Source organism: Vigna unguiculata, chromosome 9 (assembly GCF_037176805.1).
Source record: "Vigna unguiculata cultivar grain cowpea cultivar isolate G323 ecotype 2 chromosome 9, ASM3717680v1, whole genome shotgun sequence".
Taxonomy (NCBI): domain Eukaryota; kingdom Viridiplantae; phylum Streptophyta; class Magnoliopsida; order Fabales; family Fabaceae; genus Vigna; species Vigna unguiculata.
This window is the reverse complement of record NC_140800.1, coordinates 43,351,575-43,377,235: the sequence shown is the minus strand read 5'-3', so window position 1 is coordinate 43,377,235 and position 25,661 is coordinate 43,351,575. Positions and strand designations below refer to the sequence as shown.

Genomic DNA, 25,661 nt, shown 5'->3' with positions numbered 1-25,661 from the left:
GTTGACACATTTTTACTTTAATGTTATTTTTGTTTATATTATTATAAAATATATTTGAAATTTCAAATAAATTTAATAAAATTTGATTAAAAATACTAAATCTATATATTTTAAAAAATGAAAGACTAAATTAGTCTAAAATTTTAAAAACTAATTCCAAAATTAACCAAAAGTTAAAAGACAAAAATATATTTAATATTTAATGCTATATAATGTAATGGTTTAATTTGTAAGATAAAGGGTAGACAATAAGTGTTTAGGTGTTTCAATTGGATTTTTTTTAATTTACCGATATAAGTTTTATTGTCTGAATATATATATATATATATATATATATATATATATATATATATATATATATATATATATATATTATTTTCATTTGACCACCCAAACAACTTTTGAAAGGTTGTGTTTACTTTTACGGGTGCAAAAGAAAAAATTGACGGGTCAATACTGTAACGGATAAGACTAATCCTTGATCTAGTAGGCCGTAAAATATCTATAATAAGACAAAAAACAATAGAAAATCTTCTAACATGTACCATGTTATATTTTAATACTAACTTGCATTATTAAAATACCACTTTACTTAAAAAAAAAATGGACCGACCAGGTAGGAAGGACTATACCTTCTTTTTGTTATATAAAAGAATACACCCTTTTAGAAAGGCAAATTACGTTATAATTAATGTTCATGATAAATCATGATATAAGTTTATTTTTAATAACAAATCATTTTTCTTAAAAAAAATAACAACCATCACTTTAAAATAAATGTTGTAAAAATTTAAATACACCAGTTAAAGGAGATAAGAAGAGAGGATGAAAATAATAATAATAATAAATATAAATGTCTACTCATAAACCAAAGTTTTAAAAATAAATCGATAAAAAATACAACATCAATAAAATATGAATTTAGTTCTAAAAAAAATTGATATTATCTTCAATTCTAAATTTTAAACACAACAAATTTATAGAATTTTATGATAGTTATTTTATTTATTTTCACTTAATGTGAAATTTAAATTCATATTTTAATTTTCATTTAAGGTGTATGAAAAGTGGATAGCACATGAGCTTGTACTGAATCTCAATCATAACGAGAGTTATCCACCGACCATATAAACAACGGAAGCATGTTCACTTGTTCTCATAGTATTGAGTTTGTGAAAGCTTGAAGGCATGAAATGGAATGATTTCTAAGAAATGCGTGTCATACAACATTATAAGTAACCAAAACTTCCCTCCAATCGATTTTGCATATCAGTCTTCAATTTTAACGTTTACATCTTCGACGAATATCAAATTTTTTGACTTTTTGTGTTTGGAGATTAATTAATTATTATTTTCAAAACATGTAAATATTTAAATAGTAAATACACCTAAATTAACTTTTATTTTAATTTTTAAATTTAATTTATTTGAACTTGATAGATATATAAAGAGAGAATAATACACTAGAAACACATAATAATAATCAAACTTTAAGTCTAATCACATAAAAGATTGATATCATTTTTAACTCAAAATCTAAAAATAATAAATTTATGGATATATAGTGCTTAATTTTCTTGTTTCTACCCTATATTATATTAAGACTTGAACTCACAAAATTTGTCTCTAGCATATATAAGACTTCTACCATATATAAGACTTGAACTTGCAAAATTTCAACAATCTATGTCTTGACTGTTATTTTTAAAATTTTAAATCTAATTGATCTGAATTACATCACACTTAACAATAACAAAAAAGTTAAGACTAAGTTAGCATTGTTGTTTAATTTAAATAGATGTAACCTAAATGGGTGTTGGGAATGGTGGATTTTGTGTTCACATGTTGATGTTGAGCCCATCCAATTACCATCGGTTGCCATCATGGCATCATACTTCATAAGGCTTCAATCTCAATGGTCAGCTCAGTTGCTTTTCGTGAAAATAAACCTTCCCTTATCAAGACTTCTTTTCTTTATCTTCCACTCAAAAAAATTAAAGGAAAAGGAAAAAGAAAAAGCGACCAATCTCAGTCTGTTATAGTTAATCTCGTTATTTCTAGTTACCAGGTATTTCGTAAAATTAATAAACACGCTAAATGAAAATTTTATTATTTTTTTAACTTTCTCAATATTAAGCTTATTGGTGGTAACAAAAAGTTGCCCTTTGTAGTTCTTGGTTAGTATGTAGAATAATATGCTATAACTTATTTTATATAAAATATAAAATTATTTGGTGAATTTTAATACTGTACTATTTTATATCCCAACCTCAGCAAAATAAAAGTTTGTCCCTCCACTGAACATGTCAGTAGTCCACACGAGGGTGTTCAATAGGGCAGGTGGACCTAAAATTACGTGCGAGATCTTTCGAAAGGCGTGAAAGGAACCTCGCTAATGTGCACACTCAGATAAATTTTGAGACATGAAGGCTTAAAAATGATTATCGTAATAGATTTGGCATCATTTGGGAAAAGAAGAAGAAAGTAAATTAAAGAACAATAAAAGTTGGTTAGGAAGTATATATCATAGTGAATGAATAAACAATAAAGGAAGTTTACATAAAAAGAAAATGGGGATATTGGATTAAGAAGCATAGCGTGGTATTAATTAAAATTTGTTGAAGATGAAGGTTCTGGAAATGAGGGGCCTGGGGTGTGGGTGACCTGTAGTGTTGGGAATGATTGGTGTGAAAGCATGTGCAGAGGGGAAACAAAATGGTAACAGTGGAAACAAAAATGAAAAATAGAAAAATACGTGCACGTGTCCCTCAACACCAGACCGCCACCCAGGAAACCCCTCCCATATATTTGGCACCGCATTCCTTCTTTTTCCTTTTTTTTTTCTTCATTCACATTCTCAGTGTACAGGGAGGGCCATGTTAACCACCGTCAACAACGACAACTCCTTTTCCGCTTTCAGCGACTGCAACAGCGACAGATCCGCCGAATTCTCCACGCCGTCTTCCGAGAGCCGCCGCCTCCTCATCGCCTGCGCCGCCGACAATTCCGACGAATTCATTCGCCACCTCGTTCTCAACCTCAGTTCCTGTTCCATTGAGGACCAGAAGCAAGCCACCATGGAAATCAGGCTACTCTCCAAGAACAAGGAAGAGAACCGCGTCAAGATCGCAAAAGCCGGCGCGATCGAACCCTTGGTTTCACTCCTATCGTCCTCCTCAGACCTTCAGCTTCAGGAGTACGTGGTGACCGCGATTCTCAATCTCTCGCTCTGCGACGAGAACAAAGAGCTCATCAATTCCTCCGGAGCGGTGAAGCCTCTTGTGAGAGCGCTGGAGACGGGGACGCCGACGGCGAAGGAGAACGCGGCGTGCGCGCTGCTCCGGCTCTCGCAGAGAGAGGAGGACAGGGTTGCGATAGGGAGGGCGGGGGCGATTCCGCCTCTGGTGAAGCTTCTAGAAGGCGGGGGTTTGCGCGGGAAGAAGGACGCGGCGACAGCGCTGTACGCGGTGTGTTCGACGAAGGAGAACAAGGTGAGGGCGGTGAGGGCGGGGGTTATGAGGGCGCTGGTGGAGCTGATGGCGGACCTGGGATCGAGCATGGTGGACAAGGCGGTGTACGTGGTGAGCGTGGTTGTTGGGGTGGTGGAGGGGAGGGCGGCGCTGGTGGAAGAAGGGGGGATTCCGGTGCTGGTGGAGATAGTGGAGGTGGGGACGCAGAGGCAGAAGGAGATCGCCGTTGGGGTTCTGTTGCAGATTTGCGAGGAGAGTTGGGTGTACCGTACTATGGTGGCACGCGAAGGAGCCATTCCACCCCTCGTTGCTTTCTCACAGTCACACTCCAATCGCCCCAGACACAAGGTGAACCTCACCACCACCATGCATCACTTTTATATTTTTTTATTAATCAAAAACTACTTTTACAGTTCTAATTTCCAACCATTATTATATTTTGTTGCAAAGTCATAGGATATGATATCACGTTGTTTCTTTGTATGGGTCTAAACTGAAGTTGTTGTTTATTTGTTATTGTTGGTGTACGTGGGAACAGGCTGAGAAACTCATAGAGCTTCTACGACAACCAAGATCCGGCAATGGCGCTGGTCGTTCCTAGGAAATGTCAGCATAAACCCTACCACCAGACAAACAAAAATATAGATTGGGGGCACAACTTGTAAATAAATACCTCTGTAATCAAAAAGCTTTCTCCTTCTGTGATCTAAATCATGCCACCCTCCTACTCTTTTTTTTTTCTTTATACTTTCGCTCCACATATTTTCCTTTTAAAATTTTATATACAGCCATAATTGAAGGGGCATAATAAACCGGTTTATAACCTCTTTTCATACATGAAAAGCCTTTTTTTTTTTAAAAAAAATATAGCATCATATCTAGATAGATAATAATAAACAGAAATAAGTACATATGAAAAGAAATTTTATCTCAGAAATCATTTGGTATAAGAAGCCTTACCTTCATATACATTCATTATTGTTATGAATAAATTTTAACATTCATATATTATGTATCGTACATATATATAAATATAAATTAAAAAAATTGAGGGGCCAAGACAAGACCCCTAATTCCATGTGGTACGGGTCTACTAACTTATCATAAGTCATTGCAACTTTCTTAGAAGCTAATTAAAACATTTAAATATATGATGATGGTACTAATCCTTACAATTAATATATAGGAATAAATAATGAAACAGTCGCTATAAGTCACTCTTAAAAGCATATATGAAACATTCAATGTTTTTTAAAAGTTTATCCTTATTTATTTTGCATTATGTTTAATTATTTCATAATTTTTTTTTCGTGTGTCCACTTTAGGTTTCCAACCATAGTTTGTTGTATTATTAGTTTATAGTATATGAAAACTAATCTCATGTTGATGTTTGGAAATATAATTAAGGTGGTGAAGAAATCAATAGGACTGGTAAAAATTTAGATAAATATAAAATCTAAAATGTTAGATAATTGTATTATAAATTTAAGTATACTCACTATTTTTACAACCTTTTTCATTACGTATGTTGCTTAACTAGAGAACTCTTTACAATTCTCTACAAAGGTGTTTTTATCTTAAAAAGTAGAATTCGTATAAAAGAAATTACAAATACATTTCTGGTTATGTTGAATTGATGTCTCAGTTACTAATTTTATATCAGGCTTACAAATACGACTTATAAATTTGCAGTTAGCGTTAACTTCAAGTTAATTTATCAATTTTTTAAAATATAGGCTTACATAATTATATTTCTACTTGTTGAGTTTGGAGGTGATGAATATTTGTCTGAAAATTTGGAGTGATTTTGGGTTTCAAAGAAATTTAATGATGTTCTAAACTTGGGACTTTGAATGAGTATAAGCAGAGAAGTTAAATCTTGTTTTGGATACATAAGAGAAGTTAAAACAATAGACCAGAAGGGGAGAGAAAACAAGGAGTGGGCAATTTCAAGTCTGACATGAACAAGTCAAGATTCTCGTGGAAATTTTAAAAAAGACGAAAATAAAAAAAGGCAAGTGGGCTTTTGTAATTAGCTTTGTTTTGGTGATGGATAATTTTTTTAATAGCAAAATGAGTCAATAAGAATTTGTTTTTAATTTAAGAGACTGATTTTTTTTTTTTTTTTGGAAAACTATATGATGTGTAAAATTTAACATTCAAATAATGTTATATGACTGGACAATTAATTATATGTATATCTTTTGAGTTTTATTATTTGGATATTAAATTCTTAAATTGCATCTAACAGTGATATAATGTATACTTTTTCTTTCTTTAATTCAGTTTTTATTTTTCATATATACACACTTTTAAAATAATATACAAAAAACAAAATAAGTGTAAGCATTATATGTGTATGAAAATGTTATTTTTGTTTAATTTTATAGAGTGAATGGAATTGAGGTTAAAATAGTAACATTTGTGTTCAGTATTTTACTCTCAATACAAAATTATAATATCAAGAATAAACTAGAAACAGAAAACATATGTGTTTCTCTCTTTTTGACTTTTTCTTGAGAAGACGTCAAAAGATGAAACAAAAGACATCCATAGAACGCGTTGAAGTGGAATTGTTTAATGCATCTGTTTGACAGTGTTGTACTTGTGCTGCAAATTTTTAATGCTCTAAAGTTCACTATCAACTTTTTCTTTTCTTTAATCGCATTTGAGATAATACAAACATTTAATGCTATTAATAAATAAGGTTTTCATTTTTAAATAATTGTGTTATACTTACTTTCAAGGTTAATTACTTATTTCACCTCCATAATGTATTATTTTTTAATTTAACCTCTTTATTGTTGAAAATTCTAATTTAGTTCCAGCTTTTTAAAAAGGCATCTCAATGTTTTTCTTCCATTGAATTAATAGAAGCAATGTTTATAAAGCATAGAGGTGAGAGTATGTGACAATTGAAAACTAATTTAGGAATAAATATTAGCATTTAAAGTGTTGTGATTCCAGAAATATTTGAGTGATGAGAAGAATATCATACTTTCAAAACCAAGTTGTGCTTTAGATTGCATAGTGTGTTCAACTTCATATGAAATCAACCAATACAATATTTGATTTTTAATCCACATCAGATGAATTGGAATTACATTAAATTACTAACTTGATTTTGATAAATGTTAATTATCCCTTCAACATCCGAAATATTAATTTAAAGTTAAAACAGTTTTATGTTAATTGTATTCTCTTCTTATGCATGTTTTGCTAGTAAGACAATAATAGTTCAAGAAAAAGAAAAGTAAAAAATAAGTAAAAAAATTTCTTGCATACAATATTACTTATAATATTCATGCATTGCACGTATTGATTTGAATATAAAAATTTATTATTTAAATAAACAAACACGGTATGATCAACAACTAAATTTAGGAATTTACGTTTATTGTAAATAATGTATTATTGTGGATAATATTTTTTATACATGAAACTTTAGGTGAACCGATCTCGTGAAACTTTATGTGAACTGGATTTCGTAAAATCATTGAAAAAATTACAAATGATATTTTTAAGATTAATTATATATTTTATTTAACAAGGTTAGAATAAAATGTACTTAACATTATAGTTTGTTTAAACATTACATTTTAATTTGTACTTTTAATGTTAACATGTTGTTAACGTATTTTTAATTTTGCACAATAATTATTCTATAACATGGAATAATTATAATTCATGTGTTGCCCTCATCATTATGCATGAAGATATATATGGAAGTAACTGGCCCAAAATACGTCGACTAGTAAGGCCCAAATTATAATAAATATGACATTCGGGTTAAGAAAAACGTTTACATATTCAAAATTTATCTCTCCATTTCCTTCCGAAGGAAAAAAAAATAAGGGGCCTAATCGTAAATTGAAGAGATAGTAGTTCAATGGAATAAAAGGGTGTAGAGTAGAACGATCCATTGCTAAGTTAAAAGAGCTTCGGACAATAGAAAATATTGATCAATAATCAATCTCTAACACATTCTAAATTGTCACTGGCAGTGAAATTTAACACAACTTTTATGTCAAATTCAACTTTCATGTCATGAAAGCTAACTACAACCCTTCAAAGTCTCTCAATAATAGCTTAGCTGTGCATGTTACAACTAACTGCATTATTCTTGGGTAGGCCTTTTTATTATATTTTATTGCCTCCATTTCTATTGAAAATGACTTAAGGACTACTGGTCCATGAGGTTGAGGAAAAAAATAAATAAAGTAGACAAACATAAAATTAAAATATGTGGTCGAAGAGAAATAATAACAGAAAGAAAATTATCTCTAACTAATTTCATTCTCCAAGATAGAAAATACTTCAACTTGTAAGAGAATTGTGAAACAATGTAATTCATAGATGATTCAATGAGTAATTCTTGTAATATGTATATTATGCTACAGATAATATCAATAAATAAATTGAGTGTCAATTGAATCATAAACTTGAATTATTACATTCTAAAAAATTGTTTGAAGTGAGTCGTAATTATAACATTTCGTCTAATAATAAGGATTTTATCAAAAATATTATACATCCCTTATTTTGTAATCAATCAATGTTTTCAAAAAAGTTATAATAGTGTTCCGTCATGGTTCTCCTCCGTATATAACTGATACGTATAAACAAATAAAAAAAAGTACTCTGACATGGGTATCTATATCTATAAAATATCTCAACTAACCGTATAAATGACCATATTATACTTGTAGACGTGTGTTGCATGGTCACTGTGTACGGTATGTAACTATGCATATACTTTTCTTGATAGAAGAAAAAGAAAAGAGTAACAACCTTTTTATACTTTAGCTTTTTCTAGTTCACTTTCTAATTTTAGTTATTTATCCGATATATAATTCTTGTGCTTTTTATTCACGACAAATACTAAAACAGTTTCGACACACAGAAAAATATTATTTCATTTTATCTTTGTAATTATTTGTTTTTTTTTTCTTTTTCAGATATAAACAAAACATAAAGAGATGATTAATTATACCGTATACCACTATATTCTTTTGTTTACATGTGTTGCAGTTTTGTCAGCACTGTGTAGTCATAATTAATGCAATAATATAATTGATAAATAAGAAAAATTGAAGCGTGGGACATGGAATGCGCTGTCTGAAAGCTTTTTCTAACGTGCGGACATCAAAAGGGTTTAAGTAGAAGCCTGTTTCGGTTACCAAACACCCCTGCCGGAAACTGTTTCCGTCCGGAGAAACAGTTGAAAAATCAACTAATCTAAAAATAATATTCAAGAAAAATGAAAATGATCTGAAATTGAGAAGTTTTCAATATTTTTTGTTTTTTATTAATATTATATTTTTATTAATAATATTTTTAATATATTTAATTATAATGTTATATATTTAAAAATAGTTAATAAGTAGTAAACCTATAAATTAGTGTCCATAAAATATTATAATTTGCCTGAACTGTAGATATTCAAATAGACTCAATAGTTTTGCAAGAAAAATTATTTTTTGACAAATATTTTTGATAAATTTAATAAAGTTTGTATAAATATAATTAAATAGATTAATATTTTATTTTTTAATCAAACTAAAGTAATAAAATGATATTTTTTTTATTAAAAAAGTAATTTGTTAAAATTTTGTTTGTTAAAAAAATATCGTTAATCAGTTTTGTATTGCCCAGAAGGATAATATTTAAGATGTTATTTTAGTAAATTTTAACTTCAAATAATGATATATTTATATTTTTTCAAATTATTATAATTAGTTCTTTTGGTATTACAAGTTGTTTAATGTATTTGTGTTTATCAAATTACAACAATGAACTGTAAATAAAGTTAGAATTATAATATATGATAATAATTACGAGTATTTACACACATCCTTATTTATAATATTATTTTAGAATTTTATAACATTGATATTGCAGTGTGAATTTAAATTTTATATTAACTAAAAATAATAAATTTTATATTGAATAAAATAGAATTATATTTTGTTTTTAATATTTAATTTTAATAATTTTAAAATTCAGAGTTAAATATATTTTTTATTTTTAATCTATTTTTAAAATTCATATTTCATCGGTAGATTAAATTGACATGCTTGTTATATTATAATTTATGGTAGAATTTTGTTTCTCACATATAAACCGGGAAATGAGTATTTAATATGACTAATGAAATATATATTTAATTTAGGAAATATAGTTTGAAGACGAAAATTAGTTTAACCTAAAAATTAAACTTGATTGAGTTACAAATATTGGTAATTGTAATATATGAAACACCTTTTTAATCGTGAATATTGTTTATCTTCATTTTTCAAAGTAGGAAAAAGGATAATATTTTATAATATAATAAATTTGAAGTAGATGATAATATTAAGAGATTTAAATTATAAATAAGTGATTCAATTTATAATTTTATTTGATATCTAAAAAAATGTTTTTTAATGTTAAGAACGTGTTTTATACCATGAGAAAGGAAGCAAAAGGATGTTTTTTCTTATTTTATCCAGCTATCTATTAATAGAAAGACACGTAGAAGTTAGGTTCAGTTTTATTGGCAGTGTCAGACAGTTAGGTTTAGCATTCTTGCACAATTAATAAGGTTTTTACTATGATTATTAGCAAATGTTAACGTCAATTTTAATTATTAAGTAATTGCAATTGCAACCGTCCTAAAAGTCCTAAAGAAAATTATTTGAAACTTGAAAGAAACACATTTTTTATTAAAAACATTCATGATGGAAAGGCGAAAAAACTGTTTTTAAAATTGGATTGCTAATTATCCCGTAACAAATAATGAAGAAACTAAACATATTTAATTATTTTATTAATATTAGTATAGACGGTAGATGCAGATCTGCATATAAAATATTATAATAAACTTATTTTTAATTTTTAAAATTTTACATGGGTGACACTATTTGCGTTGGAGGACAGGAGAGTAAAGCGTGGGTTAGTGAAGTTGACGATTGCTTTGTGCTGTTCTGCCTTGTCTCTGATTCTTCTGTTTCAAACCATAGAATAGAATACGAGATTTCCTCACTCAGAAGCTTTTTTGTGTTGTGTCTTTGACAAAAGTAGCTTACTCTATCCGCAGATTTTTTTTTTTCTGCTATTCTCCTTCTTTTACATCGACGGAACAAACTTGTTCTTTACAAAAACCTTGTTGTTGTTGTTATTGTTGAATGAGCTAGGAGCAAGGTTTTGTGGGAAGGAAGAGAGTAGATAGATGGAGAGTTACCTGAATGAGAACTTTGGGGATGTGAAGGCCAAAAACTCGTCGGAGGAAGCGCTTCAGAGATGGAGGAAGGCTTGTTGGCTCGTTAAGAACCACAAGAGGAGGTTTCGTTTCACTGCTAACCTCTCCAAGCGATTTGAGGCTGAAGCTATTAGACGCTCTAATCAGGTTTCTTCTTTGTTTTTTTTATTACCTCACTTTCCTTTACGTTTTTTCCTGCCAGATCAAGACAAGTCAGAACTAAAATACACTTTTACTTCTTCATTTGGCGTTTTGTGTCAACGAATCTGGATATATTTACTTTTTTTTTTAATGTTAATTGTTTATTGTTAGTCTGTAAAGATGGAATCTGATAGGGTTGGAGTTGAGCCAGGCATTTTTTGGTAAGTGGAATGGTCGGAGATTAATGTTTTTCCTTAATTAATTTTACTTCAACACCAGTAGAGAGAACACTGGTTACTTTTATCCAGCAGAAATTAGAAGTTGATGATTGATGCTTGTGGTAGTTCTGATACAATGGTCGTGGATATTATCATCGTTGCCACGCACTTGGCATTGACTATGTTTGGCTGTTCTGCTTGGTTGGAATGAGATACAGAATCCTTTTAACTAGGATGTGAAGTACTTGAAAACTTCCAACTTATTTCCTCCTCATCCCTTTGTTTGCAGAACTGGGAAATGGAATGAATATTAGTTGTAGGTCTAAACATTATATATTGATTGGTCTACTTTATTGCTAATTTTCACAACTTTCCTTTTCTTTCTGTCTACGATTTTAAGACCAGCTTATGCGGCATATCGTTTTGGTTTTGGGACTGTGTTATTATTTTTAATTTTAGGGTAATAAGTATAATCAAATGACAATGATTAACTATAAAGTACAATATTCAGTTCAAGAATAACCTATCCTTGATGCTTAGGGGGAATTTGTATTATAGGTGATAAATTGCCAATTTTCTCAAACTTGCATAGCCAGTTATTCTTTACATACTTCAGCATTCATTCTTAAGTTTGAGCATGTAACACTTTCAATTCCAAGACATTGATTTTCTGAATTCGGATAAGAAATAAAGTCTTGGAAGGATTGGAATACATGTCCCCTCGCTGCCCTGGTGCATCCCAAGATTACTCTAATAGCTTAATTCCATCATCTCTTAATTTCCCTTCCACCACTATACATTACAGGAAAAGTTCAGAGTTGCAGTGTTGGTTTCACAAGCTGCTCTTCAGTTTATTCATGGTAAGGAATTCAACTCGTACGCACTTCAAATTTTTTGTGAAACTTTCACGTTAAGACAATAAACAAGTCTTTACTTCTCCAGGTCTAAATTTGTCAACTGAGTACACTGTACCAGAAGAAGTTAAAACCGCGGGCTTTGACATTTGTGCTGATGAGTTGGGATCGATTGTTGAGGGACGTGATGTGAAGAAATTGAAAATTCATGGTGGGGTTGAGGGTATCACAAACAAACTCAATACCTCAGTTGATGATGGGATATCAACATCTGAGCACTTGCTCAATCCGAGAAAAGAAATTTATGGAGTTAATAAATTCACTGAAAGTCCAGCTCGCGGGTTCTGGGTTTTTGTATGGGAAGCCCTTCAAGATACAACCCTCATGATACTTGCTGTCTGTGCCTTGGTCTCTCTGGTGGTTGGTATAGTAATGGAAGGGTGGCCCAAAGGTGCACAGGATGGAATCGGTATTGTTGCTAGCATATTGCTTGTAGTGTTTGTCACTGCCACAAGTGATTACAGACAATCTCTGCAGTTTAAGGATCTAGATAAAGAGAAGAAGAAAATTACAGTTCAGGTAACGAGAAATGGTTGTAGGCAGAAGCTTTCAATATATGATCTGCTTCCTGGTGATATTGTCCATTTAAATATTGGAGATCAGGTCCCTGCTGATGGGCTTTTTGTGTCTGGTTTCTCCGTGTTAATAAATGAATCAAGCTTGACGGGGGAAAGTGAACCAGTGAATGTCAGTGAACTTAATCCCTTTCTGCTGTCTGGAACCAAAGTCCAAGATGGATCATGCAAGATGCTTGTGACCACTGTTGGAATGAGGACCCAGTGGGGTAAACTAATGGCCACTCTTAGTGAAGGGGGAGATGATGAAACACCTTTGCAGGTAAAACTTAATGGTGTTGCTACCATTATTGGGAAAATAGGCCTCTTTTTTGCAGTTGTGACCTTTTCAGTGTTGGTCCAAGGGCTATTTAGCCGCAAGCTGCAAGAAGGATCCCAGTGGACATGGTCTGGTGATGATGCTATGGAAATTGTGGAATTCTTTGCTATTGCTGTTACTATTGTTGTTGTTGCAGTTCCTGAAGGTTTACCTTTAGCAGTAACATTAAGCCTTGCTTTTGCAATGAAAAAGATGATGAACGATAAGGCACTTGTTCGGCACTTGGCTGCTTGTGAGACAATGGGATCTGCCACTACCATCTGCAGTGACAAGACCGGCACACTAACTACTAACCATATGACTGTTGTAAAAGCTTACATATGTGGGAAGATTAAAGAAGTAAACAGTTCTAAGGTCTCTTCTGATTTCTCATCTGATATTCACGATTCTTCTCTCGCAATTCTACTTGAATCAATATTTAATAACACGGGAGGAGAGGTTGTCAAAAACAAAGATGAGAAGATTGAAATTCTGGGATCACCAACCGAGACTGCACTTTTAGAATTTGGACTGTCACTTGGTGGTGATTTCCTAAAGGAACGACAAAGGTCAAAACTTGTGAAAGTTGAGCCGTTTAATTCTATAAAGAAGCGCATGGGGGTGGTTTTACAGCTTCCTGATGGTGGTTTCAGAGCACATTGTAAAGGTGCCTCTGAAATAGTTCTGGCTGCATGTGACAAAGTTGTGGACTCAAGTGGCGAGGTTGTTCCACTTAATGAAGACTCCATCAATCAGATGAATAATATTATTGAAACATTCGCTGGTGAAGCTCTCCGAACACTTTGCCTCGCTTACATGGATATTCATGATGAATTTTTTGTTGGAAGTCCTATTCCTACTAGGGGTTACACCTGTATAGGAATTGTGGGAATTAAGGATCCAGTTCGCCCTGGTGTCCGAGAGTCTGTTGCCATTTGTAGGTCAGCTGGTATTGTTGTTAGGATGGTTACTGGAGATAACATAAATACAGCAAAGGCAATTGCTAGAGAATGTGGAATTTTAACGGATGGTATTGCAATTGAAGGCCCTGAGTTTCGTGAGAAGACCGAGGAGGAATTGCTTGACATCATTCCGAAGATTCAGGTGTGTACATGTCATTTAATCGATTTTTGTTGGTTCTCATGTCTTAGGCCATGGGCTAAACAGGTTGGGCTAAAAATGGTACGATTCAGTTTAGGCCACAATATTCTTTTACCTGGCTTGATTTATTTTTCGGGCTTCTTCAATCCATCAGTCCAAGTTCATTTTGGCATCTCTAGTACTAAGCCATTACTGAAAATAGTATGCCAAAAACTAATTTTTTGGGTAGCAAATGGATGCCAGTGATGGAGCATTAGAATACACTGGGTTGATGTTGAACATTGAAGGTAACAGTTACGTCATGTCTATATATGCAGGTAATGGCCCGGTCTTCACCAATGGATAAACATACCCTGGTGAAACACTTGAGGACAACATTTCAAGAGGTTGTTTCAGTTACTGGTGATGGAACAAATGATGCTCCAGCACTTCATGAAGCAGATATTGGACTTGCAATGGGCATTGCTGGAACTGAGGTATGCCAAAACAACTCTCTGTTGATCTTGTCTTAGTTAATGTCTTTATTTAATTTGAAAGCATGAATGGTTTGTTTGAGTGAGATGTTCTTTTTGCTTCTACTTTTCATGGGGAATTAGGTAATTGGATTTGGCGGGTATGTTTCATCGTCTTTATTTCCAAACGCGACTTGAATGTTTAGGGAGAAATGCTGTTTGAGTTCTCTAATATGTATTCCTAGATGTAATGTTCTCATGACTTTCATGTTAGTTTTAGCCTAATTTTCGGAAATAATAATTTTTTAAAATCTAGTTCAGCGAGTTGATAAAGAAGCTGTTATTTCCTTAAAAGAAGCTGAACCAAATGCTTTGCTCTTCATTTTTAATACTTATTATCGGAATTCCTGAACTATTCATTGGTTGCTTGTGGAGGGTATTGATCCTTGGAATCATTATGCTGAATTATACTTGATAATATATTTTGTAAACTTTTTTATTTTATCAATTTCAGGTAGCAAAAGAAAGTGCGGATGTAATAATTCTAGATGATAATTTTTCCACTATTGTGACCGTAGCCAAATGGGGCCGCTCGGTCTACATAAACATTCAGAAATTTGTGCAGTTTCAGCTAACTGTTAATGTAGTTGCTTTGATCGTCAATTTCTCCTCTGCCTGTCTGACTGGTAATCATCATGCAGCCCGTTTTTATCTTCCTGATCAAAATTTTCCTTTTATTTTTTGAAGTAATTTATTACCTTTTTGGTCTCATTTCCCCCCTTCATATTTGAATTACTAGGAAATGCTCCTCTCACTGCTGTTCAACTTCTATGGGTCAACATGATTATGGACACTCTTGGAGCACTTGCACTTGCCACTGAACCTCCTAACGATGAGTTGATGAAAAGACCACCTGTTGGTAGGAAAGGAAACTTCATCAGTAACGTGATGTGGAGGAATATCTTGGGGCAGTCTATATATCAATTTGTCGTAATATGGTTCCTACAGACCAGAGGAAAAGCAGCATTTCATCTTCATGGCCCAGATTCTGATATGATATTGAATACACTTATTTTCAACTCATTCGTATTCTGTCAGGTAAATTTAAAACCATCCCGGGATTGGACTATCTCAGTGTCTGTCTTTCTTTGCTCTGATATGGTGTTAAATTTGGAGGACAAAATTTAAACTCTGTACCATCTTTAAATTCTTGTTGTCCAGATATGATTTCATCTGACATTGCTTTTTTCCTTTTTCACCTTTGTAGTTTGTACGTAATAGAAGTATGTTTTCCTCTTGTCAATTATAAAATATTCACAATACTTTTGCAAAACCAATCTTCCTTCTTTGAAATATTAAAATACTGTGGTCAAATATTTTTCTAAATCTTAAATTGAGTGTACGAGAGTGAAATCTCCTTAATAGAATGTTCTGACTGTAATTCCTTCTGATTATGCTTTTTATGATGATCATCGTTATTCAAATATATTGATAGGTTTTCAATGAGATTAGCTCCAGAGATATGGAGAGGATAAATGTGTTCGAAGGTATATTGAAGAATTATGTGTTCGTAGCTGTGCTCACTTGCACTGTGGTCTTCCAAATTATTATTGTTGAACTTTTGGGCACCTATGCAAACACACATCCACTTAGTTTGAAGCAGTGGCTCGGTAGCGTTCTCTTTGGAGTCTTTGGCATGCCAATTGCAGCAGCTCTAAAGATGATCCCCGTGGGATCTGTCTAAAATCAATGCCGACAAATTAGGTACCGTCGTCTCTGCTTTCACTCGTAAATCAATGGTCTTTTTTGCTCCTAATATCTTAAAAGACACTTATCAAACAAACAGTTGTATATGCATGAAGTTTCCATAAGCTAACAAATAAGAAGCTAGATTTGGTATTTGTTCCTGGTGTTAAAATACAAAATTTATACATTTTTTCAATGATCGTGAAGTTAAACAGAATACTGCTTGTTGTCTGTCCTAATGAGAAGGAAAACAATCACCAACATAGAAGATTTTGAGAATATTTTCATTGGCCTGGATCAATAAAGAAAACTTTACTTTTGCATATTTTACAAATTATCTCTGGCAGGTTGATTCCGCTGTCTGATCAAAGTTAATTTTGATTATGCAGTTAGCCAGGAAAATTTGTGGATGCCCATTATTTTTGTGAAGACCGGAAGGGCAATGGCCAGTAGTAAAAAGTGCTTCCATTCAATCCTAAAGAAGCAGTGGTGGCTACACATAAACTTTGGCTTCTCAGAGTCTTCAGGTACTCAATGGATTGGAGTTCAGTAGGTCTGTTATAAGAGAATTGCGTTTTCTCTAGTTCTGCACAATGTACATTGTTCTGTGAATTGGGAAGCTCCCGCTGTAGTTCCTAAAGAAGGTTTGAAATCTTTTCTTCGGTACTCATAATTTAGTGCTGAGGCCGTTGGAACAAAATTATTTTATTGTTTGAAATTAGTACCTGGTCAAGATTTTAATCTTAAACTTACTAAAATACAAAGCCGTTAAAGAATTTCAACACAGCTCATTACAAGATCTACCTTCACTGTTTGTGCTTTCACCTGGCTACTCACAGTGTGCCTTAAAAATTACCTTTCAATACAAATTTAGATATGTTTACCCTTTCTTTCTTCCTACATAAACTTCATTCTGAGTCCAAACATAGGTTAATGGAAAGAGTTAATCAAGACCGAAAATTATGAACATATGATTGTCAAAGACCCATAATAAGAAAAGAAGTTTTTAATAATATATAGGAAATAGGACAAGAGCAGCTTCTTTTTTGTTACCACATATTTTGTCTTGGAGACATTATATTTTTTTTGTTTTTGTTTTGAAGTTTGTGATATTTTGGCGGTTAATTTGATGTGGGCACGGTTTAAGTGTGGTAGTTACAGTCATATCACAGTGAAGCCGCAATACACGGATTTTTGTATGTAGTGTGTCATCTCAAATCAGTGTCTGTTTGATTTAGTAAAAGAAAGAAGGCATGATAAATAGTATATTTTGGCTGAACCATCGAAGATACTTCTCCTATATATAGCTTGTTCAGTACAAGTACTACTTTGACCGCTGACACCAATCATTTCTCACGGACTTTAAGTTGACCCTTCAACTCTTTAATTCTTCTATATTCATCATTCTTTCTTCAGCATCGCCAATTTCGAACCCTAATCAAAATCTTCCAAGACTCGATTTCAAGTCTTATAATTATAAAGCTATGCTTGGACAATTTTTTTAAAGTAACTTAAAAATGAAGAAACAAGTTTCTGCAGTAACTATTAATTTATCACAAGCTAAATTTAAAACTTATATAATACATTTTCTAGAAATTAGTTTATAGGTTTTTTATAAAACTTTTCATGAGAACTTTATGTAGAGAAAAAAAAAATAATGAAATACACACTTTTATAAGCTAAATCCAACAACTAGTTTATCAAAACATTTTCAAGTTTTTAAAAAAATGTTACTTTTCTAAATTATAAATTAATTGTAACTTACATAAAAGAAAAACACCTTAACTTTTTTTTTTTTGTAAATAAATTAGTTTAATTTATAGGAGAAAAAATTCCCCCTAAAAGTGTTTAAGAAAAAGTTCGCTCTAACAGTCTTCCCACTAATGATCAAATAAATGAGATAACAAAACAAACTTTTGCATGCAAGCACCCTTTTTTTTTCAAAAAAACAAATGGTTGAATCTACAAATATTCTTCTCTATCTCAACCAAGTAAGAGAAGAGATTGTTCTGGACAAAACGGTTTGAAACACCAATGTGTTTCGTTTCAGCAATTTTCTTTTCTTTAACACACTCTGTAAATGATGTCGTGTAAACAAGAGTACAGCAAGTTAGAATGTTTGTTAGAGTGAGAATAAACCTGGGAGGGTACAAAAGTCCGTTGCTTCAAAGCATAATTGAACATAGAAATCCTTTTGATTCCACAGACACTAACCGAGGTTTGATGACCCATGAACACAACGAAGCCATGTAAAAATTTGCAGGCAAAAGGGTAGGTCCCGCATTAAAAGCAGTCAGACATTGAAACAAATCCAATCACATTCATCCTTACAAAACTTTTGTGATGGCCATTATGCAACAACATAGACCATGCACCCAAACACACCAACACAGTTTTCCCTTCCCACTTTCACCCTTTTTTCAAGACACTACCATACCAAAGCATCCCAAGCATCCATCAAAACGTAGGTTGCAAGAGAAATGACAAAACAAAATCCGCTATGAAGAGGCAGTGAAGGTTAAAAAGATTAACCGAAACAAAAAAAAAATGATAATAACAGTAAGAATAATGGAGAAAAATCACAATAAATTATAAGGGTAAAAGAGGACAAACAATGACCTAAGTCCTAACTGGCTGTTTCTGATTCTGCAGCTTTCTAGATCAGCATCTGGCTTTTTTTGTTTACCTGGTGGTGATTTGATTTGAACACTTCAACTAAAATATGTATCCCAAAACCCTGAATTTTTATTCTTGCTTCCTCCTTTTTCCTCTTTGCCTTGCTGGTTTCTCAGGAAGACACCAAATCAATACTGAACAACTTTTCATGCACCAACAATCAATACCTTTCACATGTGGGTTTAACTTTCACCCCCCTCTATCTCTCGGTGAGATTAATGCTATAACTAATCAAGAATGCCAAAACATAATCTTCACATTAAATAATTAGACCATAAAAAATATTAAAAAAAAAAATTGGATTTTTCTATCCCTGTCCCTTCCCATGACTACTTCCTTCATCACTGAATGTGAGTCTTCTTCTCTTTGCCATTGCTGCGGAAGAAGTAACTCTAGAGCTGTCAGCCACGTCAATTGGCGTGTGCGTGTCCCTTTTGTTCTCCTCCTCTTGTAATCTTTGAATTAGATTGTAGTACTCGAATACATCTTTCTGCGAACAAAACAAACCAAAAAGGGCCAAAATTTATTCCGAGTATCCATTAGCTTACATGTTTAGGTGTTAGTTTTAAAAAACAACACAACTTACAGGTTCTAGAAGCCTGTGTTGAGGAATTGAACTCATCTTCAACTCCACCTCCTCCATCGTCAGTTTTTGATCCATTGCCACTAATGTAGCAGCCGCTGCAATAACCGATGGTTTTTGATCCATTAAATTGACCTCTGCACAAGAGAACAAATATCTGCTGAATGCGTGTGGAAATGTGACTCATCGTCAAAAAGTTAACTTAAAAGCCATAAGATAGAAAGGAAATGATGGTGCTCATGATGCACCTTTCATAGTTGTAAAGATGAGTTGCATGGTCTTGGAAAAAGTAGGACTTGGTGGAGATTCTTTGCAGAACTTTGTGATGAAATAGGAAAGAAAATCAAAGGGAGTGATGATACCCATTTTCCACTCCAATGTGCTGAGCACCAAGAGCTCCATTTTCTGAATCACTTTTCCCTCAAAGGAATAGTCATCCAATTTGAACTCTGATAGCTCTGGCACATTGCACTCCTCCATCTTTGCAGCCAAAGAGAGACATGCAATTGAAAGCAATCGAATTGCCCACCACTTTTCACTCTGCAAAAAAAAAAAAAAAATTGAAGCATTCAACCAAAAGGGTAAGTAGGGATAATTAAGATCAATGAAGAAGAGTGATGAAAGATTGAATGCTGTCATTAATTGGAAGAGTAACATAACGTTTTAGCTTACATACATCAATGGACCGTCTAGAAAGAAATCGATCGAAGTATGTGACTGACAAATAAGCCGTTTCGCAGCGAAAACCCAATGTTGCTCTTGTCTAATGAACAACAAAATTAAAAAGGAACAAACAAAAGAAAATCAAGATCGAGTTTCCTAATGCAGTTTCATTAATGAAGCTCAATCGAAAGTACAAGTAAAATGGGTCGTTGGACTAACTTGGAGAACCCAATTGATTGCTTCCAAGCGTGCACGCTTCACCCAGTCCCCAAACACCAAACTTTCGTCCCTTCTGAACCCAAGAACGATCTCTCTCTCAACCAGAATCCCCACATACTCATCCTCCGAAACCCCACAATCATGCCGTGATCCAATCAATTGGTTTTCTAATTCATCACCTCCTTCTTCCAAACACGTATCGTTTTCTTGGCATAGAAGGCTGGACGAAAGATCATCCATTTGGGCGAAAAAGAGTTTTCTGAAAAGAGATTCCACGACCCAATTGAACAACAATGCAAAAAAAGTCGTCTCTGAAATGTTTTATACGATATGATTGAGTAATTAAGCCACTTTACCTAAGAGTTTAGAATTAAGGGAGAAAGAAAGATGAGGCTATGATTTAGGTGGAAATCTTAGAGCTGTTGTAGCGGTTACAGTTTGGGGACATTGATTATGTTGTCTTGGGCAATAAGGATTAGTAAGAAAGGCGAGATTTTAGTTCCGAGGGAGTGATAGAGTGAGTGAATGTTGTTGTTGTTATGTTTCGGTGTTCAAGGTGTGATGTTGGGTTGGGTGAGTGTTGAGGATGATGAGGTTTTGATTTCAGTTTGACCCATAAAGTCTTTTGCGTTTTGAGTGCCACTGTCGAGTCACTCGCGCTTCTAAAACGCGTGGTGAACAAAAAAACCACCGGGCCTGTTCCCGGTCGGGTCGGGTCGACTTGAACCCTGAGTGGGCCCTGCCCTAAACCTGAAGTCTATGAAGCGGGCCGGGCTTTTAATAGAAAGCATGACGGAGGGTCCGGATGAAGCAACGATCCTTAGGGTAATAGTTTGACCGGTCAAACATGGCCATTTCTCTTTCAACAAAAAAAAATTGAGAAAACTTGTTCACTCATCAGAACTTCCGATGTTCCAGCAGATCCATCCATGGCATACACACCATTCATAAGTGCCAATTTTCGTACAATTTACTCCATCATGTACTTTATCATTCACCCTTTTTTTTTAAATATATACTCAGATAATCTTATGAAGAACCATGTGTTTGTCAGAGAATATGGAAGTAAATAATTAAATTACTTAAATTAATAAAATAAATAACGAAATACAAATAAATATCTATTTATTTAATTACAAAGATAGATTGAATAATATTTTTTTAAGGTGAGCGCGGGAGAGAGAGAAACTAAACCTAATCCTGAGCAAATATTTGCTGTTTTTTAACGGTTTTTTTAATTGTCGATAAATGACATTTTATTGAATTGTCGATTTATTGCGTCTTTTTGGCGGATAAAATCATTATAAAGTGTCCTTGTAAAGTCTTTTTCAAAAGAAAAATAAAAGTATATTAAAAAAAATTAGTCATTTATTGTAACAGGCCATTTAACTTAATATTTCGAAGAGGCACATGTACATTTATTCAAAAAGAAACAACCAACTCCTTTCCAAATTTAATCAATATATAAATTACAATCATAACAAGTTTTACAAGGATAACAAATAAAAAAATAAAATTATCTAAATTAAAATAATAATATTTAAAAGTTAACTCATACATCAAATTATATAAATATTGCTATAAACAGTTCAACCTCTTAATTCTTCAAAAAAACATATGGGTTTATATATATAAGTACATGTACTTAATATAACATTAGAATAAGGATTGTTTTTTTAATCAGTCAATAATGTTTAAATCAATATATCATCACTTAAATCATATATTGAATAATTGAAATGAAAATGAATTAACTTATAAAATATATTGATTAAGTCAACCTTACTTGTATTTAAATAATAACAGTTTTTTTTTCCTTATTCTTGCTTAACGAAAAAGAAAAAGAAGATAAATATCGAACTTTTTATTTTATTATGTTTGAGTTAGAATATATTATTTCCGCAAAAATATACTGAAATATAGTTATTTTTTTAAAGTTCAGATCATCTTTAAAATTTATAAAAAATTATTATCCTATTTATTTCAACGTTCAAATAAGATTATAAACACTCAATTACAAGTATTTATGATTCAAAATTCATGTTGCAATCATTTTAACAATGATCATTCAGAATTCTAAATGTTATTCATTTTATTAAAATCTCACTTCATTAAAATCAAATCTAATAATTTTATATCAAACTTGATTGAAATTTGACTTCTTTTTATTAATTCAACAAACACTATTTTTTTAGTCAAACCAACTACAGTTATCCAATATTACATAGTTATTCACAAAATTACCATTAACTTCTTAATTTTATACATGCATGACTTAACTATCTAATTTCATATTTAACTAAATTCTTGAGCATAACTAAATTACAATGGATAACTTTTCTTCAAAGTAATTTCTACTCCAATCAAATAATTAGGGAGGCCTAGAAAAACACTAAAAAAACAAATTTGAACCAAGAGCTAAATTAGTTGCCATAGTCACTTTTTTTTTCAATTTACTAACTAAATATTAAATTCAAACATTAAACAAGATAAAAATTAATTTTTTAAAGAAAAATGTATTTACTCCAAAAATAAATCTAATGTGACAAATTGTTCCTTTAACTTACCAACTAAATAGGGTAAGACCTAACTTTTAACAAGATAAAAATTATAGTGAAATTGAAAGGAAAAAAAGAAAGGATGAAATATAAAAATATTTTTTCAAGAAAAATAAATAAAATAAAAAGGACAGTAAGTGGTCTTGCCCAAGATCTTAAATGTTTATGAGATTTTTTTTTATTCACTTCAATTAAATAATTCATATTTCAAAATTTTAAAAATAAAATAAAATAGAAGCGAATGATAAGGAAGAAACGGAATGCAAAATTACTTTTAAACATTCACAGGTAAGGAAGTTAGGAGTAATAATTGTGATTTGACAAATAGAACAATTTCATTTATCTGCTATAAACATTCGTTCAAGTTTATGTTTATTTTTGTCTCCATCTCACTGTCTAAATTCCTATATTAGAAATAAAAAATTGTTGATCACTAATTTTTTGATTTTATTTTTAAAAAATAATTATATAAAATTATTTAACAATTATTTTTAATTCATTTTGTCAAGTGATCAAATTTTTAAAATACGGTAGGGTGAATGATATATATTAAGTTTGATTTAACTAATTTAATGATAAGTATGGAAAATCTTCCAACTTGTTCGTATCGACGATATCACTTTTCAATAATTTAAATATAGTGCGTTAGTCAACTTTAATTTTGTTAAGACTAAATTCCAAATTTACCGTAATCGAATTCAATAACAAATTTATGTAAGGTAATTTTATTCATAATTTGTTCGGTCTCTTAAAATTTTATTATAAGATTTATTATTGATTATATTTATTTAATATATTTTTTATTTAAATTCGTTTCAAAAAAAGTTATTTTTAAAATTATATTTTAATATTAAAAATTAGTTATTATTTTAAAATTATAAAATATAATTTTTTTTCATTTTTTCATATATATATATATATATATATATATATATATATATTATATGAATAAAATAAAATAACATTACAAATATCTCGTTATAATATATTTTTTATATTTATCATATATTATTTACAATATTTCACATTATAATTATACTACTCTTAAAATTGTGTAGATTCGTGTGTCAACTAAATCTGTATCGAACTTTCCAAATTAGTTTGCTTATTTAAGAAAATATTTAATATGTAATGAATTTTTTTTTTTATAAAACATTTTATTTTCTTCCTTGAGATATGTTTGTTACACTTACATCGGATTGTGAGGTTCTCTTTTTAATTTGACCGGTAGTTCATCACCTATTAAATTTTAGATTAAATTATATTTTTAGTCCTCATTTTCGTAGCAAAATTTGAATTTGGTCCCTCAATTAATTTTTATCTCAATTTGGTCCCTATTTTGGGAAATTTGACCCAATCAAGTCATTTTCGTTAGTGGTGGAGTAACGGTGTTAAATGGGATGCCACGTGTCAGCTTCTGGATTTTTTGAATTTTTTTTTTATTAATTTTTTAAAAATTTTTAAAAAAATTAAAATTTTGCCACATGTCAAGCTGACATCGTGTCACGTGGCAGTGACAATGCCACGTGTCACTATTTAGGAGGTGTTATTTTCTCATTCTCAATTTGGTCCCTGTATTTTATCTTTTGTCTCAATTTAGTTCCAATTTTTGTAAAAATTATGCAATTTCGTCCCCCTCCAAATTGAAACAAAAATTATAAAATGTTATACAAATATTTTTATTAAATTTAATTTTTTTATTCAAATTGATATTTTTATTATATATTTTCAATAAAACCAAGTTTTTTTAAATTTGTTTCACATTAAATTTTACTTAAAATTGTTTTCAAATTTTAAATTTATTTGTTTTTTATTGTTACATAAACTAGTTAATTTTTCTTAAATTATATAATTGTTATTTTTATACTAACTAAAATATTTGTATAGAAATTATTGAATTTTACACATTTTAAAAATATGCAATTATTTAAAATATAAATTCAAATAAAAAAAATATTAAAGTATAATGTAATAAAATATCAAATATAATTTATGAATTTTTTATTAACATTATTTTCTATTAACAACTTTAAAACAATTTTAAATAAAGTTTAACGTAAAATATAAATTAAAATAAACTTAATCTTGTTAAAAATATTTACTTGAAATATCAATTTTGATAGAAATATTTGTGCATATTTATATAGAAATTAAATTTGGTTTCAATTTGGGAAGGGACAAAATTGCACAATTTTTACAAAATTTGGGACTAAATTGAGACAAAAAATAAAATACAGGGACCAAATTGAGGATGAGAAAATGACAACTCCCAAATAGTGACACGTGGCACTGTCACTGCCACGTGGCACTGTCACTGCCACGTGGCACGATGTCCGCTTGACACATGGCAAATTTTTAATTTTTTAAAAAAATTTAAAAAAATAATAAAAAATTAAAAAAAAAAAATCAAAAAAAAAAAATTCAAAAAATCCAGAAGCTGACACGTGGCACCCCATTTAACACCGTTACTCCACCACTAACGGAAAGGACTTGATTGGGTCAAATTTCCCAAAATATGGACCAAATTGAGATAAAAAATAATTGAGGGACCAAATTCAAATTTTACTACGAAAATTGGGACTAAAAGTATAATTTAACCTAAATTTTAACAAAACGTTCTTTAATCTTGCAAGAAAAGCTAATGGAGAAAATAAGTATATTAATCTCTTTATTTTTCATTTTACCTGAATTAATTAATTAATTCTGTAATGTTTATCAAATATCCTAAAAACCATAGAAAAGATGTTAGAATCTTAAATAATTACATGAAAAAAAATTCTGTTATAAGTTTTTAATCAGGGTTTGAT

The 25,661-nt window shown here is 31.2% G+C and overlaps 3 protein-coding genes across 5 annotated transcripts; 2 read left to right on the top strand and 1 right to left on the bottom strand.

The window, feature by feature from the left end:
* The first annotated feature begins 2,569 nt into the window (after positions 1-2,569).
* On the top strand, positions 2,570-4,293 carry LOC114162688 (uncharacterized). The gene is made up of 2 exons (XM_028046644.2): positions 2,570-3,818; positions 4,009-4,293. Exons 1-2 carry the CDS (start codon positions 2,877-2,879, stop codon positions 4,069-4,071), a joined length of 1,005 nt encoding a protein of 334 aa, XP_027902445.1. The 5' UTR covers positions 2,570-2,876; the 3' UTR covers positions 4,072-4,293.
* A 6,073-nt stretch (positions 4,294-10,366) lies between these two features.
* ACA1 (autoinhibited Ca2+-ATPase 1) lies at positions 10,367-16,939 on the top strand. Its single transcript, XM_028086418.2, has 8 exons — positions 10,367-10,857; positions 11,875-11,929; positions 12,012-13,960; positions 14,275-14,433; positions 14,924-15,095; positions 15,209-15,507; positions 15,905-16,173; positions 16,545-16,939. Exons 1-7 carry the CDS (start codon positions 10,681-10,683, stop codon positions 16,151-16,153), a joined length of 3,060 nt encoding a protein of 1,019 aa, XP_027942219.1. The 5' UTR covers positions 10,367-10,680; the 3' UTR covers positions 16,154-16,173; positions 16,545-16,939.
* A 1,782-nt stretch (positions 16,940-18,721) lies between these two features.
* Positions 18,722-20,923, bottom strand: LOC114162430 (cyclin-D5-1). 3 transcript variants are annotated; one of them, XM_028046316.2, is made up of 6 exons: positions 20,653-20,922; positions 20,297-20,555; positions 20,091-20,177; positions 19,663-19,954; positions 19,418-19,551; positions 18,722-19,321 (listed from the first exon to the last, which is right to left on the bottom strand). In XM_028046316.2, exons 2-6 carry the CDS (start codon positions 20,534-20,536, stop codon positions 19,139-19,141), a joined length of 936 nt encoding a protein of 311 aa, XP_027902117.1. In that variant the 5' UTR covers positions 20,537-20,555; positions 20,653-20,922; the 3' UTR covers positions 18,722-19,138. The 3 variants fall into 3 exon arrangements, with proteins under 3 accessions (XP_027902117.1, XP_027902119.1, XP_027902118.1); XM_028046318.2 differs by having other exon boundaries at positions 19,777-19,954; positions 20,297-20,923; XM_028046317.2 differs by lacking the exon at positions 20,091-20,177 and having other exon boundaries at positions 20,297-20,922.
* Between the last annotated feature and the right edge of the window lie 4,738 nt (positions 20,924-25,661).